We start from the raw sequence: 17,189 nt of genomic DNA, 5'->3' as shown, positions 1-17,189 counted from the left end.
GAGAGGACCCGAGTTCTACCTGTTCAATACGGTGAACACAACAAGTTATTATATACAAATTAATAAAAAAACAATCTTTATGCAATTAGTAACAATTGTTTGGAGGTTGGATTACAAACAACACAGTAACCATAAGATTTGGGAAATGGCAATAAAAGTCGTAAAAACTAAGGTTGCCCCTTCTTGGGATGATATAAACTTTTTATTATTATAACAATGGAAGAGAGAGAGAAAGAGTTTTGAATAATCCAATTATAGCAAATCCTCCGAAGCCACCTCATGCAACGCCCAACGCCTCCCAAAACAAAGCACAACCACATGACCCCTCCTCGTCTCCTCCCGCCGCCGCCGAAGCCACCTCCACCGTCTCCGCCTCTAAATATCTAATTAATAATAATCCTAGCTTATTTTTTCCGGCCACCTCATCGCACGTCTTCGTCGACGTCGATATAGAGATGTGCGTAGTTTTAGAAGTTGACCAACTCGACCAGCTCCGGGACATCTTCTCTCGCTTCGACATGGATTCCGACGGCAGCCTTACCCTCCTGGAGCTCGCCGCCCTGCTCCGCTCCCTCGGAATCAAGCCCTCCGGGGACCAAATCCACGTCCTCCTCGCCAACATGGACGCCAACGGCAACGGCACCGTCGAGTTCGACGAGCTCGTCAACGCCATCACCCCCGCCATCAACGAGGACGTCCTCATCAACCAAGAACAACTCCTCGAGGTATATAAATATAAGCCATTAATGTCAAAATTAAGTTGCGTCCATTGGCAAGGGTTATTTATGATCGTCAATGGAATTAAAGGATTATGCTAATCGACAGGTTTTTCGGTCGTTCGACCGCGACGGCAACGGCTACATCACGCTGGCAGAGCTCGCAGGCTCCATGGCCAAGATGGGCCAGCCATTGACGTACAAAGAGCTCGTGGAGATGATCGACGAGGCCGACACCGACGGAGATGGCGTCATTAGCTTCCACGAATTTGCCACGGTCATGGCCAAGTCCGCCTCCGATATATTCGGCTTTCCGGTGTCGTAGCCGGCCGGCGGTTGATTCGGGTGCATATTTTCCGGGCCCCTCTTCTTCTTCCTCCTCCTCCTCCTGCTCCATCATATATACACACATGAACGTATATATAAATTTGCGGAACCAGTAGTCAGATTTTATGGTTCACTTCTATCAACAGATCACATCTTATAATGTAAATTAAGAAGTTGGTATCTTTGCTAGGATTTAAATGTATACTATAGAGGATCTTCCCTTTTCTTTTCTTTTCCTTTCTTTTCTTTCTTTGCCCCTCTTCTACGAAGGTACTTTAATTTAATCTGGCATCATTAATTAGTTAATTACACTACTTCGGAGAAATTAAGGTAGATCAAAGATACATCTTTCTTTCCTTAAAACCATTCAAATCAAATATATATTTGAAGGAGAACACAGTAGATTATATATAATTGTACCCAACTCATTCTGACTGAATCGGTTTTTACCCTTTTCAACTTAATTTCATTTGTCTGGTGTCAAATTCTGATTGGTTTACTAAATGTTAAATAAAACTAATCAAACAGTAACATTAAAGTTGATCTAGAAAACCAATGAGTTCTCCGAACTTTATCCTTTTGCAAATATAATAAGCTTATCACAATAAGTCGATTACATTGAGAGGATTAATACGAGAGTTGTTTCTATGATGAATTGTCTTGTTTTCTGCAGGTTACATTGAGGATTATAAAAATCACATTTTTATCACAATACCTTGGTTGAGTTATCCAAATATAAATTTATGAGATATATATTGTGTTTTTTTTTTGTTGGGTACAAGATGTCAATCACTCAAATACAACTAATAAGTTGGAAAAACACTTTAACGTTCTCAAAACAATTACTTTTATGCATCGCAATGATCGATCCCATCGATTATAGTTGAAAAGAAGAGTTATAAAGTGTTTTTCAAATCAAAAGAGGTCATTTTTTTTTATTTTTAAGTATTCTCAACTTCTAAATTTCTTGATTCAAATCCAAATAAGATACTTCATAAATTAAAATATTTTTATAGTATATCTCTTTAAAGTGAAAATAGAATTCATCCTTTATATTTTTATTTTTATTCACTTCGATCTTTTCCCTATCATTGATTTTGTTGACGTCTTTGGTGAATATCCCTTTTATTCTTGTTTAGTCTTCTTCTTTTCTTAAGTCATCTCTATAGCTTTACATCTCTTTATTTCTCACTTTCTATCCTTCCTTCCATTGTTTAGGTTTTTTTTAAGTTTCTTTATGGTTAATAGTTTGATAAAGTAAAATTATTTGCTCAAAATTATTTAATCGTCAAGTTAATAATTATTACAAAGTTAATACTTTTCTTATCTTTTCTAAAGTTACTTGTTGTACGAGATAATTATAGTAATAAAAATCTAAACAAAAATAATAAATTAAAAAAAAAGATTGTTATTATTGTCAAATATTTGAAGAATTTTTAGATAACGGAAAAAAGAAATAAAATAATTTAATATTTTGAGTTAGGATTTAAGGTTTATAGATTTTTTTTATTACTAAAGATGAGTAGAGTTGATAAAGTTTTCAATTTTCTAAACATCACAATAACTTATTTTTATTTGATCTTTACTTTCATAAAAATTAATCATATAAAGTGACAGTTATACATAAAAAAATAAAAATGAATTATGTGACTTTAATATGTCCAAATTAAAGAATATGTGAACAATGTCACGAGGGATTTTTAATTTCTTTATATATTAATCTTAGACCGACACGCATCTCTTATTGAGAAATATCGTGTAACTAATTTTCAAGTTGACGAAAAAATGACTAACTTAATAATTTGAAATTTGAGAATCAAGTATCAAGAGGATGTTTCAAGAAAAAATCAAGCTTGGACCATTCTTCATCAGATTATATAACACTAATTCCTCTTAAGAGATAAACAATTTTACTACACAAATTTATTTGTTACTCTATCATCTACCCTTTTATTCGTTTGTAAAATATCGAATATTAACTTGACCGTGAGTTAAAACATACTTCAAGGGACCAAAATCCCTAGATATAGGAATATATATATAGAATGAAGAATATATTCAAAGACTGTGTGCTTACTATAGCAGAGTGATGTCAAATTAACCTCAAAACAACGCAAAGCAAAAGTGCATAACCAAAGGCATCTCTCCACCTTAAATAATTAGCTGTTCCATTCCATTCCATTCCCCCACTTCTTGCTATTTTAATTTATTTGTATTCTTACAACCATTCACCTGCGTCATTAGATGCTCCACTCTACAACGTCATTCATTGATTACCCAAATATTATTTTTATAGATTTAATTGATTTTATATTCACCCTTCTTCGCTTATTAATTATGTCACTTAAACTCGTAAATCTACTAATATACATGGCTCGACCATTATTAGGGTTGTGCAATGCTCGATTTGAGTGATTTGAAAAGTATTTTTTGAATCAAACCAACAATGGTAATGTGGCTACTTTTCAAACTATAATTAAGTCATTATATATTTCAAATGGTTCGAACCAACACTTAGTGGTTTAAGCAATTTAAGGGATGTAAGAAATATAGTTTAAGAATTAATACATGCCAAACAAAATTAAAGCAATCTTATAAAATACCAAGAGTCACCAAATACTTAAAGTTCAAAATTAAAATAATATGAATGTCCAACGCACCTTATTTCAAATATTTAGATTAAAACATTGTCAAGAGTTTTTCTTATTAAATATGATATCCAAAATGCTTCATTTCAAATACTCAAGTTAAAGCATTCTCAAGAGTTTTAATTTCTTGTTAAATACGGTGTTGATCTGGTGACTCTGTAAAGGAGTTTTTTGAATTTGAAACTTTTAAATAAATGGTGAGCAACCGGTTTTATATATCATTTTCTCAAACAATAAAATTAAAACTAATCATCCACACTTAGCTTAATTTTTTTATACCCGAATAGTCATCGGTCACTCAAATAAAAAAAAGTATGACTTAACTTTTAGAGTCAATACTAATTATTCTTAAATTTATATTATACCAGGATGAACCCGTGCATTACTTTTTGTAGCTTTCTAAGTTTTTTTTTTTTTTTTTATTGTTTAAACCCTTATTTTTGTGGGTAATAGGGATTTGGATGGATTGCTATAAATGGAGGGGGGCAAGAAGAAGAAAGTAATCAAAAGCAAGAAGTTGGGAGAATGAGAGGAGCAGCGAAGCAACAAAAGCAAGTCTTCAACGGCCAGAAGACTGAGAAGAAAGGCCATTCCTGGAGCTTTTTGGTGAGCTCCAGCAGCATGGGCAAGAAGAGACATCATCATCCAGTACCAGTAGGCATGAAGACTAACACGAAAGGCGAGAGGCATTGGTTTAGCTGTTTGGGTAGCAAGAGACATGCCTCTTAAATTAAGGACCCAAAGGAGAGATGGTAAATAATTATTATGAAAAATCATATTTTGTTCCAAATCTTGTATACAAATAGTATGATTAGGATATTTCACAGTTATATATATATATATGAAATCAGGTCAGTTCAGAAGAAGTTGTTGGGTGAATATTGATTTTGAAACCATATATATATAACCAAAGGGGGGGGTTTGAGCTCTAATCATTTCGCTTTCTCTCACGTTTTCCCTCATTTTCTCAGTGTGTTTTGGTGAACCGTAAACTTGGCCGTGGAGTGGAGTCGGAGGAAGCAGTCTGACATTAGAGATAAATAGAAACTGTTTTCTTTGAAGGCATTTATCTAAGCTATATATTTTGATGTCAAGTAATAAAACTTTCTTCCTCCTCTCAGGTCTGTTTATTCACATAACACCACACAAGACATAATTGAGTATTCTTTATGTTCTCGAGTCTGTTAATTCATCCGACACTACATACGACGTGATTGAGTATTTTTTAATTTTTCAAAATCTGTTGATTCACACAACGTGATTGAGTATCTTTCGATTTCTCGAGTCTGTTGATTCACCCAACACCACATGCATGGTTGAGTTTAATTAGAAAGAATGAATGGTACCTTTCGACATTTTCAAACATAACCAAACAAATTTAAGAAAAAGAAAAAGATTTTCTCTTGATCTCTTGCTAATATCTGTCTCCTAATTTCTATTGCAGTTTCCGGGTGGTGACAAGGCCAGAGCAGAAGGGAAGAAGGGGAAATGAGGACCTTGTTGGCATTTAATTTGTACTTTTTTTTTTCTTTTTTGGGGGGTTCGGGGGCTTACTTGGTTAGAATTGGAATAAAGGGGTGCCAGTAAGTAATTTTAAATAACTTAGAAAAATCCAGTTTGAACGTCCTACTTGTAAAATGTTTGCTTCTATATGATATTTATTATATAGTGTGTCCAAAATTGCTATTTATTTTTTTTCTTTTTGTTATATCTACAAAGTCACAGCTGAATTTTGATTAATTTGATACGATGTTTGTGGCTGATTTGATTTTTTATTTAATTTTCAATATTATAATTCAATTTTTAACTGAATAGACAAAAAAAAATAACTAAAATTTATAATTATTTTCAAAAATACCATCAAATTATAACTACTTACGAAATTATCATTAAAATAAACAAAAATTGATGTCTAACAACAATAATTACATTTACTAATTAAAATGTCTTAAATTCCTATCAAGCTTTTTAAATAATAAAATTCAGTTACTTGGGTTAAATTAATTTTTTAATTTTGATTCAGTTCAATTTACGCTTAATCATAAAAAGAATAAATTACACTCAGCATAAAAATATATTATAACTTAAAATAATTCTAATAATTTCTGTAATTCGAATTTATTGCATAGACACACCTTTAGTTAGTTTTTAGTAGAAACCCCATTAACTAAATTTTAGTTATAAGGTAATTAAACTATAATTCATGATATAATTAATCAAAATATATATAAAATAAGAGCAAAAAACTTAAAAGCTTCTGGGCCAATGAGCAATGACAGTCCAGTCGTTGGAACAAGACAATGTAAGGTGCTGGAAGTATTGATCAGTCGCCCCCACGGCGAAAAGAAACAAAAACTACATCCATTCTGCTCCCGATAACGGCGTGAATATATAGATTTTATTACACATATACGGATCTTCCCAAAGCTGACAGATAAATACCCCAAAAAGAGAATTTAGAGCAACAAACAGAAAATAATAATAACCGTTGAAATTGTCAAATCAATTTGTGTGTTACCCTTTCTTTCTATACGGTGGGATCTGTGGAGGTCTCAGCACTCCTATAAATTTACACATAGCAGTTACAGATGCCATGTTCAAAATATTCAAGAGCCCTTTTTGGAGTGAGTGCAACCGAGATTTGAACTTCTTCCAATCTTCCTAACCTCTCTTCTCCCTCTTAGCTTCTCTTCTTTCTCCATCTGTACCGCGATGAGAAGGCCTTCCAACAGAATCCTCCCTTTTACGGTGCTTTGATTGTTTTCTACTACTGCTACTGCTACTCTTCTCCCTGGAAGATCTCTTTTTATTTTTGCTAGATCTTGAACGGTGCCTGTCTTGATAATGCTCAGACGAATCTGCAGTATCGTCGTCTGAACTAATACTTCTATGGCGATGACGCCTCTAGATCGCTTTCTACTCCTCCTTTCATCTCCCGAGGAGCTGCTCCTTGAATTTCTGTGACGGTCTGAGGGTGTTCTAGAGGCCCGATCCACTTTAGCCCGCTTTCCCAAGTTCAACTTTGCTAGACTTGTTCTCACCCGAGACAGTCTCCATATTGCCACTGATTCTACCCCACCCTACATTTGCTAATTCAGGACTGCGCGATCCATCCTCCACAAGGTTATCCCGTCGATGTACGTTATTTTCAGGCACCTCCTGACCGATGGGAGTCCTACTAATGGCATTTTGCGTTGACGGGAGCTTAGTTTTGGGATAAGGGGGTGTCAGCATTTCCCGTGGTGGTATTAACGGTTTCCTTCCAACTAGCCGTAGTCCCAGTTTTGTTTTCTGCGTAAGGCAGTTCAGGAGGAACCTCCAGTCCTAGTTCTTTACCCAAAGATTCCAAAAAGTCACCTGCTATTAAACGATTTAAAGTTGTATTACCAGCTTCAGTCTTCCTTTTGGGATCCTCCTCTTGCTTAAGGTTCAAACTTTCTTCTTCACCTTCCGAATCATCTGAAAATATAGCCTGCACAAAGAGGAAAGGAATGAGTAAAGTTAGAAACTTAATTTTGCTACCAGTGATTCAAAAATCAGAAGACAATCCATCTTATTAACAAGTGAATGAAAAAGGCATTTAAATGATGGTAAAGCTCTGGCAGATAGGTATGATGAAATCTTGGACTGCAATTCTATTTCCACAGTTATGTTAACAATGAAGGTCTATAACGAGAAAATGAAAAGTTAGACAAAAGTTAGCCCTATTCTTTTCTTTCTCTGCCGTTCTCCTATTCCAGGGGAGGTAAGGGAAAGGCGCATCAAACCTGTCATCTATACTTCAATCCCTCAAAAAGATGATGTTTGAAATTTAGTAATAGTGGTGCAAAATGGTACGTAGTAATCCCCAATATGTTCAGACCACTACTTACAGCCACACAAAAGAAACTGATACTTCTGTATTACGGTCAACAAACCATGGCATCCACGTTAAGTCCTTAACCTCCGTGAATATAAGAACAAAAAGCATAAAGTATGATCCAAGACCCAGTTACCTTGTAGAGGTCAACTGGCCTCTCAACATTTTCAGCTTCCACATCAACTGCCGATTCCTTTTCAGCTTCTTCTTTGTTAATCTGTTCAATTCCCAATTGGGTTAAGGGCAACGAATCCCTGTGTGCTGCAGCAGTTTCTTCAGCCCTTGCAGGTTTAACTGAGTCTGGCATAAACACAAGAGAGTCCATCTTGCTCCTCACTCGCGGAGGTGGTAGTGGCTGCAGGTGATAAAATGTGTCATTTATGTGAGAATCAATCAGACATGTCAAAAGTATTAAAAAAGTACATGTAAAAAATGGTATGGGAGAGGAACTGCCAAACATAGCCAGGGGTGATATGAGGACATGGAAAAGAACAAAATAAGAAAACGTGACAAAATCAACAATGTTACCTCACCCATGCAATATAGAAGGACTCACTTCCTTTTTGACCTCCATCACCCCCCCCCCCCCCCCCCTCTCTCTCTCCAAAACAACACTAAAAAAAGGAAAAAATATATACCTGGCAGAAGACTTCACCCAAAAACAAATTACATAAACAAACACAGAAAAACAAATGGCAAGTCTACAGTGTAGAAGGAACAAGCAACACAGATAAATCCACAGAAAGTAGAAAGAAATTCATAACGTTCGCCTACATTTTTCCTTTTCCTTTTTCCTAAGAAATTCAATACAAGCTAGGATTATATTGCAAACAAGATCAACTGAGTGAACTCTAGACCAGCAAAACCCACCCAGGTCAGTCCAGACAGGTCGCACAGCTGAACCAAGCCTTCTCATGTTACATTTTTTTCCCTTTTCACAAGTGTTTCTCCATATAGAAAGCTTTTTTGCTCATTCTCCACGCACACACACACCCCGTTCTCTTCTTTCTCTAGTGTAAAGGTAAGACTTACATGGCACAAAAAGATCAAATGAGCAAACTCTAGACCAACAAAACCCACTCAAGTTAATATTTTTCTTCTTTAAAATATTTCCATGCATAAAGCTTTATTTCTCATTCCTGTCATTCATAAAACATCCAGCTTCAGAACTGGTCAGACCAATGCTCCAAAAATTATTTTGATGCTTGAATATACAGATACAGAAAGCAGTAAGTTCAAAATTTGTTATCCTAACAAAATAAAATAAATTAAAATTGATTTGATAAACATATCATACATATCAGGAATGAAAGAAAGAAAGTAATTGGTCTACCTTTCCCAGATATGGATCCATTATATCAAAGCGCTTGCAAAGAATTGGGGAAGGCCGCCACTGAAACTCTTCACGCTTTGGATACATGTTTTTCATTATCTCTTCTGTTTTACTTTCTTTCTGTTACCAAGAGATTTAAGTTAACTCCTCAAAATAAAATGAAAAATTTAGAATTGATAACTAAACCTTCTCATTCTTACCTCTAAACCACCAGAGGTGAACTGCAAACCTGTAGCTACAGACATCTCAATTATCTGTTTACTAGTTTCCTTTCCCCATTTTCCCTTCTCCACTGCCTCAGCTGCAGCTTCAAACTCTAATCTCTCACGAGCTCGAGCAGCTTCTGACATGCTACTGGCTCCACCAGAATCTTTAGACCGAAGCCCTCCATGGTACTTCTGCTTGAGGAACTGTTCAAACCTTTCTTGCTTTTCAGGATCATCTCGGAAAGGTTTGCCAAGACCTGCGCTCTCACCCTTGAACAAGGAACAAATGAACGACAAGTAAACATGTAAGTAGCTTTGAAAAGCTAAATTCTTTTCCAGACTACTGGTGGAACAGCTATATTAATATCAGTCAAAAAGGGGCATGTAAGTTTCAGGTTAATGGTTGTAAAAAAAAAAAACCAAGCCACTCACAAATGAGGCAGGTTTTGTGAATGTATCTGAAAGATTGAATTGGAGATGAATATCTGCAGGGACCGTAGTTGAGCTTGTATCTTCAGAGCTTCTTTCCAGAGGTTTTTCTCCTAAGATTTTACCACGACTCTCTGCCGTCATCTTCTGCACCCTCGCAAACATTTGTCCATCCAACTGTGGCTTATTTTGATCAGAACGCTTCTGTTGCTCCTCCCAGAGCTTCCTTAAATAATAATCGTGGCCATAGCCACCATTAAGGAAAGAAAACAATGGATTTGACTGATTCTTTTCCCGAGAGAGATCCTCAAACAATTTACCACAGCGAGCTACTATAGTTGCAACCCCTTCAATCAAGACTTTCAAATTATTATCCTCTGAGGATGAGCCTCGGGAGGAGGGGCATCAGAAAATTTTCTGTGGACATCAAGAGGAGCAGGAAATGTATGACGGGGTACAAAATCTTTCGGAATAACTGGAGGGTCAAATCTGCAAAACAAAAAATATAAGACTATATTAGGACCAAATAAGCAATATATAGATTCAGACAATATATTCAGACCAAGATGGTTCTATGTTACTGTGCAACTTGGCACCCATTGTAACCCTAGAACCATTTCCTTCACTTTTTTTTTTTAATCATGGAGCCCTTTCCTTCATTGATCAACAATTTTTCAACCAACATTCACTGCTTTCCTCCTTTTTATTTGACCTAGGAATTATGAATTAATGCATTTCATTATCAATTAGGAGCTTTTAGTACATATGTTAATATCCAGAGTTCTCAGAATTATATTCATTGCTTTTATAGAGAATAGGATACTCTATGCTAGTGTCAGATTATACACTATCCATGGAAAAGTTACTTGTCTTCTACTCTTCTCTGCCCTCAAAGAAACCCTCCCTCCTAGTTTGTCCTTTCCCAGGGCACCTAAATTTGGAGAAAAAAGAAAATTCATGCCCTCATCCAAACTTGGGTTGCACAAAGACACCATAAAATTTATTCTTTGGAATAAAGGAATTACGGTAGTCTCTAGGCAAGGATAGATATTTGGCCCAATAATGCAGGTTTCCTACTAGGGTGAGAATAGAAGTCACTAAGGAGCACAAAACACCTATATAGTTTAAGGATAAGGATGCAGAGGACACAATACCACAATTTGAAAAAATAAACATACAAATACCACAGAGATACAACAATAAAAATAATAATTTTTATATTTTGTATTAACAGTGTTCATAAACATAATAGCTAAAAAGCATTAAAAGTATCGAAAACATATGAACGATCCAATATGAAAATATCATTCCTCTTACAACAATAACATATTAACTACTAAGAAAACGACAACATGAATCCACAACAACAATGATAAAAACACAATTCAACATTTAATAAAAAAAAGAAGCTATTTCTGCTGGAATTCTAATTTGGCTCAATTGTACTTCTATTCTTTACCCTGGCTAAGCTACCTTTTACATTTAAGATTTTATCCTAAATAAGACATAAAAAAATTTAAAAGCCTCATTATGTCCTCAAGTGTGTCTAACCAATAAGCATGCATGTTCCTAAACGTATCCATAAATAAAAGTAACAATCAAAATTCAGGATACACCATTTGGCATACCCAACATGTATCTTGAGTGTCCAGCACGTTACCGTCTCCAATATGCATCAAAGACAAGTATGGTATACTAAATGAAATAATTGTCTTGTGTATGGGCATGTTATGGAAGTTTTTGTTGAGGAAGAAATTTCAGTGGAAAGAGAAGAATCCCGAAGTTAAAGGGGATAAATCCAAAATAAGAGGGATAAGAACAGGTTGAATAAAAGATAAAGAAGAAGGATGAGATCAAAAGAAGATAAAGACTACAGCTGTTCCTAAAAATTAGGAGAAGATTTTTTCTATCTTTATCTGTTGTTGTATTGTAAATTTGAACTTGTACTTTAAATTCCTAGATTTTAGAGATAGATGATAGATAGTTTCTGTATGTAAAGGCATCATGTGATCTACTGAAAGGTGTGAAACAGTTAGTATCGTTCACCCCTATTACTTAAGAGAGTGTTATTCCTAAATTCTCTAAGTTTGTTCATGCTATCAGAGCTACTGGTCCAGTAACTGCCTACCTATTTTTTCTCCACACAAACTGCTTCAAGATGGCTAGTTTCTCGCAAACTAGTGAAGCCTCAACTATTTTCCCTACAACCTCTTGATCCTTACTTCAAACTGCTGTCCCTATTTCTCTAGATCACCACACCCTTCAAATCACTCAACATAAGCTCAATGGGACCAACTTTAAGGAGTGGTCCCAATCGGTCTTGTTGGTTATGAAAGGCAAAGGGAGAGTGGGGTATCTAATTGGGGGGATTCCAAAACCAGATCCTGAATCTGCAAACTATGAAGCATGGGATGTTGAAAATTCCAGAGTAATGGCTTGGCTCATCAATTCCATGGAGTCAAAGATAGGGAGGACCTATATGTTCTACAAAACAGCCAAAGAAGTATGGGAGGCAATTCAAAGCCTTTACTCAGACATGAAAAATATGGCACAATGCTTTGAAGTTCGATCAGCCATAAGAACTACTTGCCAAGGTAATTTGGTAACTGATTACTATAATATGCTATCTGAATTATGGCAGGAGATGGACTTGTTTTATGACATCAGTTGGGAGTGTACAAAGGATGGGGTTAAGTATTCTGAAATGGTAAGAGAAAGAAAGGGTGTTTGACTTCCTACATGGGCTGATTCTGACTTAGATGAAGTCAGAGGAGGGTTGTTAGGAACCAAACCTTTTCCATCTATCGGGAGGCTTTTGCAGAAGTACGGAGAGAAGAAAGCCAGAAGAAGATAATGCTTCATTCATTACCTTAAGTTAACAACCAGAGTAGGTTCAGCCTTTGTTGCTTCTAAACAAAGAACAACACCAACTCGTGGAGACCCTCAAAAAGAGAAGCAATGGTGTGATCATTGCCACAAGGCCTACCACACCAGAGAAATCTGCTGGGAAAAACATAGGAAGCCAGCAAACTGGAAAGGGAAATGTCAGAAGAAGCAACAAACAGCCTATGCAGTTGATGCTGAAGAAGGTAAAGTTACAAATGTTATCTTAACCCCAGATCAATTGGAAGTGTTGCAACAAGTTTTGAACCAAACTGCTGGTGGGATCTCAAGAAAATTGATAGGATTCTGATTAAATAAAGGAATACACTGCTAGAATTTCAACCCCAAATTACAAGGAATGAAAAAAAATGTAAACAGAGGAAAAGAATGGGCAATCGAGAGGCCTAGAACTCTCCTGTAGAATCTACTCAACTTTCTCTCCCTTCTATTCCCTATTTATAGGTTGTTGTTCTCCCTCCATAACCACATCTGGTTATGCACATGCTGGTTTGTGTTCCGATTCTACCCTCGGTGCACATGTTGGCTATTATGCAAGCCCAGCTATGTTACCATTCTGCCCTTGACTCTTGAAGCGCCTTTGATAGGTCCGTTGCACCGGAGGCCTATCATTACTCCCCTCCCCAACTCTCACCTTGTCCTCAAGGTGAAAAGTGGGAAATTGCTGTTGAATTAGGCTATAGGGATCCCAAGTAGCTTCCAACAACGGTAACCCCTTCCATTGAATTAGAACAGCCAATCCACGTAAATTATTGCCTGTTCCTAGCTGAACTCCCACCACCACCTCTAGCTCTACCAATATCTCTAGATATGCACTCAATTGACTGGAAATCTTCACATTGGCTTTCAACGCCCCTTTTGCCTCACGTAGTTGAGACACACGGAGGACGGGGTGAATGCTGCAATGTAACGGCAGTGTTAACTTGTAGGCTACAGGCCCTACCTCCTTTTCAATTTTGAATGGACCATAAAATCTAGGAACCAACTTCTCATTCGAACGGGCAACCAATGTTTTCCTGCGATAAGGCCTTAGCTTCAAATAGACTAAGTCCCCTACCTTGTACTTCACCTCTCTTCTTTTCATATTTGCCCCCTTCTTCATTACTGCTTGGGCTCTCAGTAGCTGTGCCTTCAGTTCCTCCAAAATTTGATCCCTTTCAATCAACTGTTGCTCAACTACTGAAACAGAAGTGGATCCCCTTTCAAGCCTCAATAATGCTGGTGGTTCTCGCCCATACACTGCCTGGAATGGGGTTAGTCTCAAAGTTGTGTGGTATGAAGTGTTATACCATAATTCAGCCCAAGGCAGCCACATGTACCAAGCTTTAGGTTTGGAGGAAGCAAAACAACGTAGGTATGTTTCCAGGGTCCTATTAAGTACCTCTGTTTGGCCATCTGTTTACAGGTGGTAAGCTGTGCTGCAATGGAGCTTTGTGCCTTGGAGGCTAAACAATTCCTTCCAAAATCTGCTCATGAAAATCTTATCCCTATCTGATACAACGGATCGTGGTAGACCATGGAGCCTCACAACTTCTTTGATAAAAACCCCTGCCACCTCTCCTGCTATAAATGGATGCTTAAGTCCAATAAAATGTCCATACTTACTAAGTCTGTCCACCACCACCAAGATTGAGTCCATTTTGCCCTACTTTAGTAAGCCCTCAATGAAGTCCATAGCAATGTCATCTCGAATTTGATTTGAGATAGGAAGGGGTTGCAAGAGTCCTCCCTGGCGTTAGGGCCAGATATTTGTTTTGCTGGCAAACATCACAATTACTCACATACCGGTGGAAGTCACGCTTCATTCACTGCCAATAGACATTAGCTACAATCCTCTTGTAAGTTTTCAAAAATCCCGAGTGTCCACCCACACTTCCATCGTGTCCCTCATGAAGTAGCAGCGGAATGAGAGAAGATCCCCTTGGTAGGTACAACCGACCCTTGTATAGGAGTTGGTTGTCCACCAATTGGAAATTGGGTCCGGAGGAAGGATCAAACTGGAGGTCTTTGACAACCCTTTGCAACCTTTCATCTTTTTCTACTTCGTAAGCCAATTGATCATGTTGGAGCACTTTAGGAACTGTTAAGGCTAATAGGGCTACGGAGTGGCTGATTCGGGATTGGCCATCTGCTGCCTTATTTTCCAATCCTAGGCGAAATTATATCTCAAACTGAAATCTCATTAATTTCACCATCCATTTCTAATATTCTAGACTCACCAATCATTGCTCCATCAGAAATTTGAGACTCTTTTGATCAGTTCGAACCACAAACTTCCTTCCCAACAAGTAATGTCTCCATTTTTGCACCGCAAACACGATGACCATCAATTCTCGTTCATAAACTGATTTCCTCCTCCCTAACTAAAAGCATGGCTAAAATAAGCAATAGGTATGTGATCTTGCATTAATACCGCCCCCATACTTTGTCCTGACGCATCCGATTCAACCACAAATGGCTTGCTAAAATCCGACAAGACTAAAACGAGTAGAGACACCATTGCAGCCTTAAGCCGTTGGAAGGCTTGCTCGACTGCCTCATCCCAGAAAAAATTGTTCTTTCGTAGTCGCTCCGTGAGAGGCCATGCCAACCTACCATAGTCCTTAACAAATTGTCTATAATAGCCCGTGAGCTCGAGAAAGCCTCTCAATTCCTTTGACGTTGTAGGAGTGGGCCAATCTAACATAGCTTGCATACGATCAGCTGAAACCCCCTACTGTGATATGATGTGGCCCAAATATTCAATTTCTACCTACCCAAACAAGCACTTCTTTCTATTTGCAAACAACTGATTATCTGTCAGCACTCTCAAATCACAGCATAAATGTTGTGCATGCTGCTCAAAATCCCTGCTAAAAACCAGTATATCATCAAAAAATACCAACACAAAACGCCTCAATTGCTCCCCTAAAAATGTCATTCATCAGCGATTGAAACGTGGCAGGCGTGTTCGTCAACCCGAATGGCATGACAAGAAACCTGTAATGGCCTTCATGCATCCTGAAAGTAGTCTTCAGAACATCTTCAGCTTTGACCCAAATTTGATGATAACCAGAGTTAAGATCAAGTTTGGAAAAAACCATGACCCCATGTAGCTCATCCAACAGCTCCTCAATTACCAGAATTGGAAATTTGTTGAGGACTGTCACCTTGTTGAAAGCCTTATAGTCCACACAAAAATGCCACCCCCATCCTTCTTCTTGACAAGCAACACCAGACTAGAAAAAGGGCTAGAACTCGGTTGTATAATGCCGGCAGCTAACATTTCACCTTCCATTTTCTCAATCTCGTTTTTTTTAATGTAAGGATAACGATAGGGTCGTACACTGACAGCCTAGAAGTAGATTGATTGCATGGTCTTTTTTCCTGGAATGAGGCAGCCCCTTCGGGGTTGTAAACACCCCCCTCAAACTCAGCCAACACCACCTTTAGGAACAAAGAAGCTTCTACCGGACATTCATTGAATTCTGCTGCCATCATCCCTAGTTCTAGCAACATTCCTTCTCCATTCTCCTTAAAGGCCTTCATCATAGCCTTCAAGGAAACCAAGGTTTTGCTCTCCCTGCAAAGTCACGACCATTCCCCCAACCTAAAACTTCATAGTTAAGGCCTTCCAATCCACACTCATCTTTCCCACGACAGCTAGCCACTTCATTTCAAGGATTACATTAGAGCTACCCAATTCCAGGGGCAAGAAATCTTCCACAATTTGCAAATTTTGGAGGGTAAGCTTCACCCCTTTGCAAATACCAGCCCCTTGCACTTCCATTCGGTCCTCATTATCACCCCATAACCTGATGTTTCCTTTGCAGACCCAACTGCTGCACCAATTCTGTTGCAATGAAATTGTGGGTGGCTCCTTCGTCAATAAGTACCACTACAGGATGCCCTTCTATTTGTCCCCTAAGCTTCATCGTTTGTGGAGTAGTTAATCCCACAATCGAATTCATTGAAAGTTCAATTACCTCGCCCCTATGCGCCGTCTCTCTTTCCTCAATCTCCAATGTCTCCTCCTCAACCCCCTGTTTCTCCTAACTCTTCATCATAGATTATCATGACCTGGAGTTCCTAATTTTACACTTGTGGCCTATAGAGTACTTCTCATCACAGTGAAAACATAAGCCCTTTTCTCGCTTAGCTCTCCATTCAGCTTCACTAAGTCACTTAAATAGGGGATTACCATTGCCACTCGCGACCTATGGTCTGTGTCCCTGTGGGGTAGCCAATTTGGGGGGGGGAATTGGACTCCTCGCCTGAACTGAGGAGGGTCGAGTGGGGTTTGATGGGGAGATGAGATGATACTTACCCCTTGTTGATCTGGCAAAACCAAAACACTATTGGAGAGCTACATTCTTATCCTCAATGTTTTGGGTCGTATTCATGATTTGCTCCAGTCCCTAGGGCTGTAATACCTGAATCTCAACCCTTATCTCAAGTTTGAGACCATTAATGAAGTGACCTTCCAGAAAACGCATCAGAGACTTCCGCCATCGACACAACCAATGTCTCAAACAGCAATCAGTAGTCCCTAACAGACCTTGCTTGCCGAAGAGCCAAGAATTGCTCCTCCAACGTCCCCTCTTGTATGGAGCGAAACCGGTTTAGTATCCCCTGTTTAAGCTCTTCCCAACTTCGAACTCCCTTCCGTCGAGTCTCCCATTGAAACCACACCAAAGCCCCTGCTTCGAAACACAGAGCAGTTGACTCAATTTTCTCCTCCTCAGACAGCTGAATGATAGAGAAATATCTTCTAGCTCAGAAAATCCATTC

At 38.0% G+C, this 17,189-nt stretch overlaps 2 protein-coding genes across 2 annotated transcripts in view; one reads left to right on the top strand and one right to left on the bottom strand.

Moving 5' to 3' along the window:
• The first annotated feature begins 211 nt into the window (after positions 1–211).
• On the top strand, positions 212–1,227 carry LOC127795658 (probable calcium-binding protein CML15). Its single transcript, XM_052327464.1, has 2 exons — positions 212–725; positions 826–1,227. The coding sequence occupies exons 1-2, from the start codon at positions 456–458 to the stop codon at positions 1,039–1,041; spliced, it is 486 nt and encodes a 161-aa protein (XP_052183424.1). The 5' UTR covers positions 212–455; the 3' UTR covers positions 1,042–1,227.
• A 4,767-nt stretch (positions 1,228–5,994) lies between these two features.
• Positions 5,995–17,189, bottom strand: part of LOC127794230 (G patch domain-containing protein TGH) — a 34,767-nt gene continuing 23,572 nt past the window's right edge. Inside the window, 8 exon segments of the mRNA XM_052325175.1 lie at positions 5,995–6,597; positions 6,600–6,771; positions 6,903–7,163; positions 7,687–7,905; positions 8,884–9,003; positions 9,084–9,359; positions 9,522–9,898; positions 9,901–10,007. Of these exon segments, the coding sequence (XP_052181135.1) occupies positions 6,353–6,597; positions 6,600–6,771; positions 6,903–7,163; positions 7,687–7,905; positions 8,884–9,003; positions 9,084–9,359; positions 9,522–9,898; positions 9,901–10,007 (1,777 nt within the window). The 3' untranslated portion in view covers positions 5,995–6,352.

Source organism: Diospyros lotus, chromosome 2 (genome assembly GCF_014633365.1).
Source record: "Diospyros lotus cultivar Yz01 chromosome 2, ASM1463336v1, whole genome shotgun sequence".
NCBI classification, from domain to species: Eukaryota; Viridiplantae; Streptophyta; class Magnoliopsida; order Ericales; family Ebenaceae; genus Diospyros; species Diospyros lotus.
Note: the sequence above shows the minus strand (reverse complement) of the source record. Positions and strands in the feature narration are given on the sequence as shown.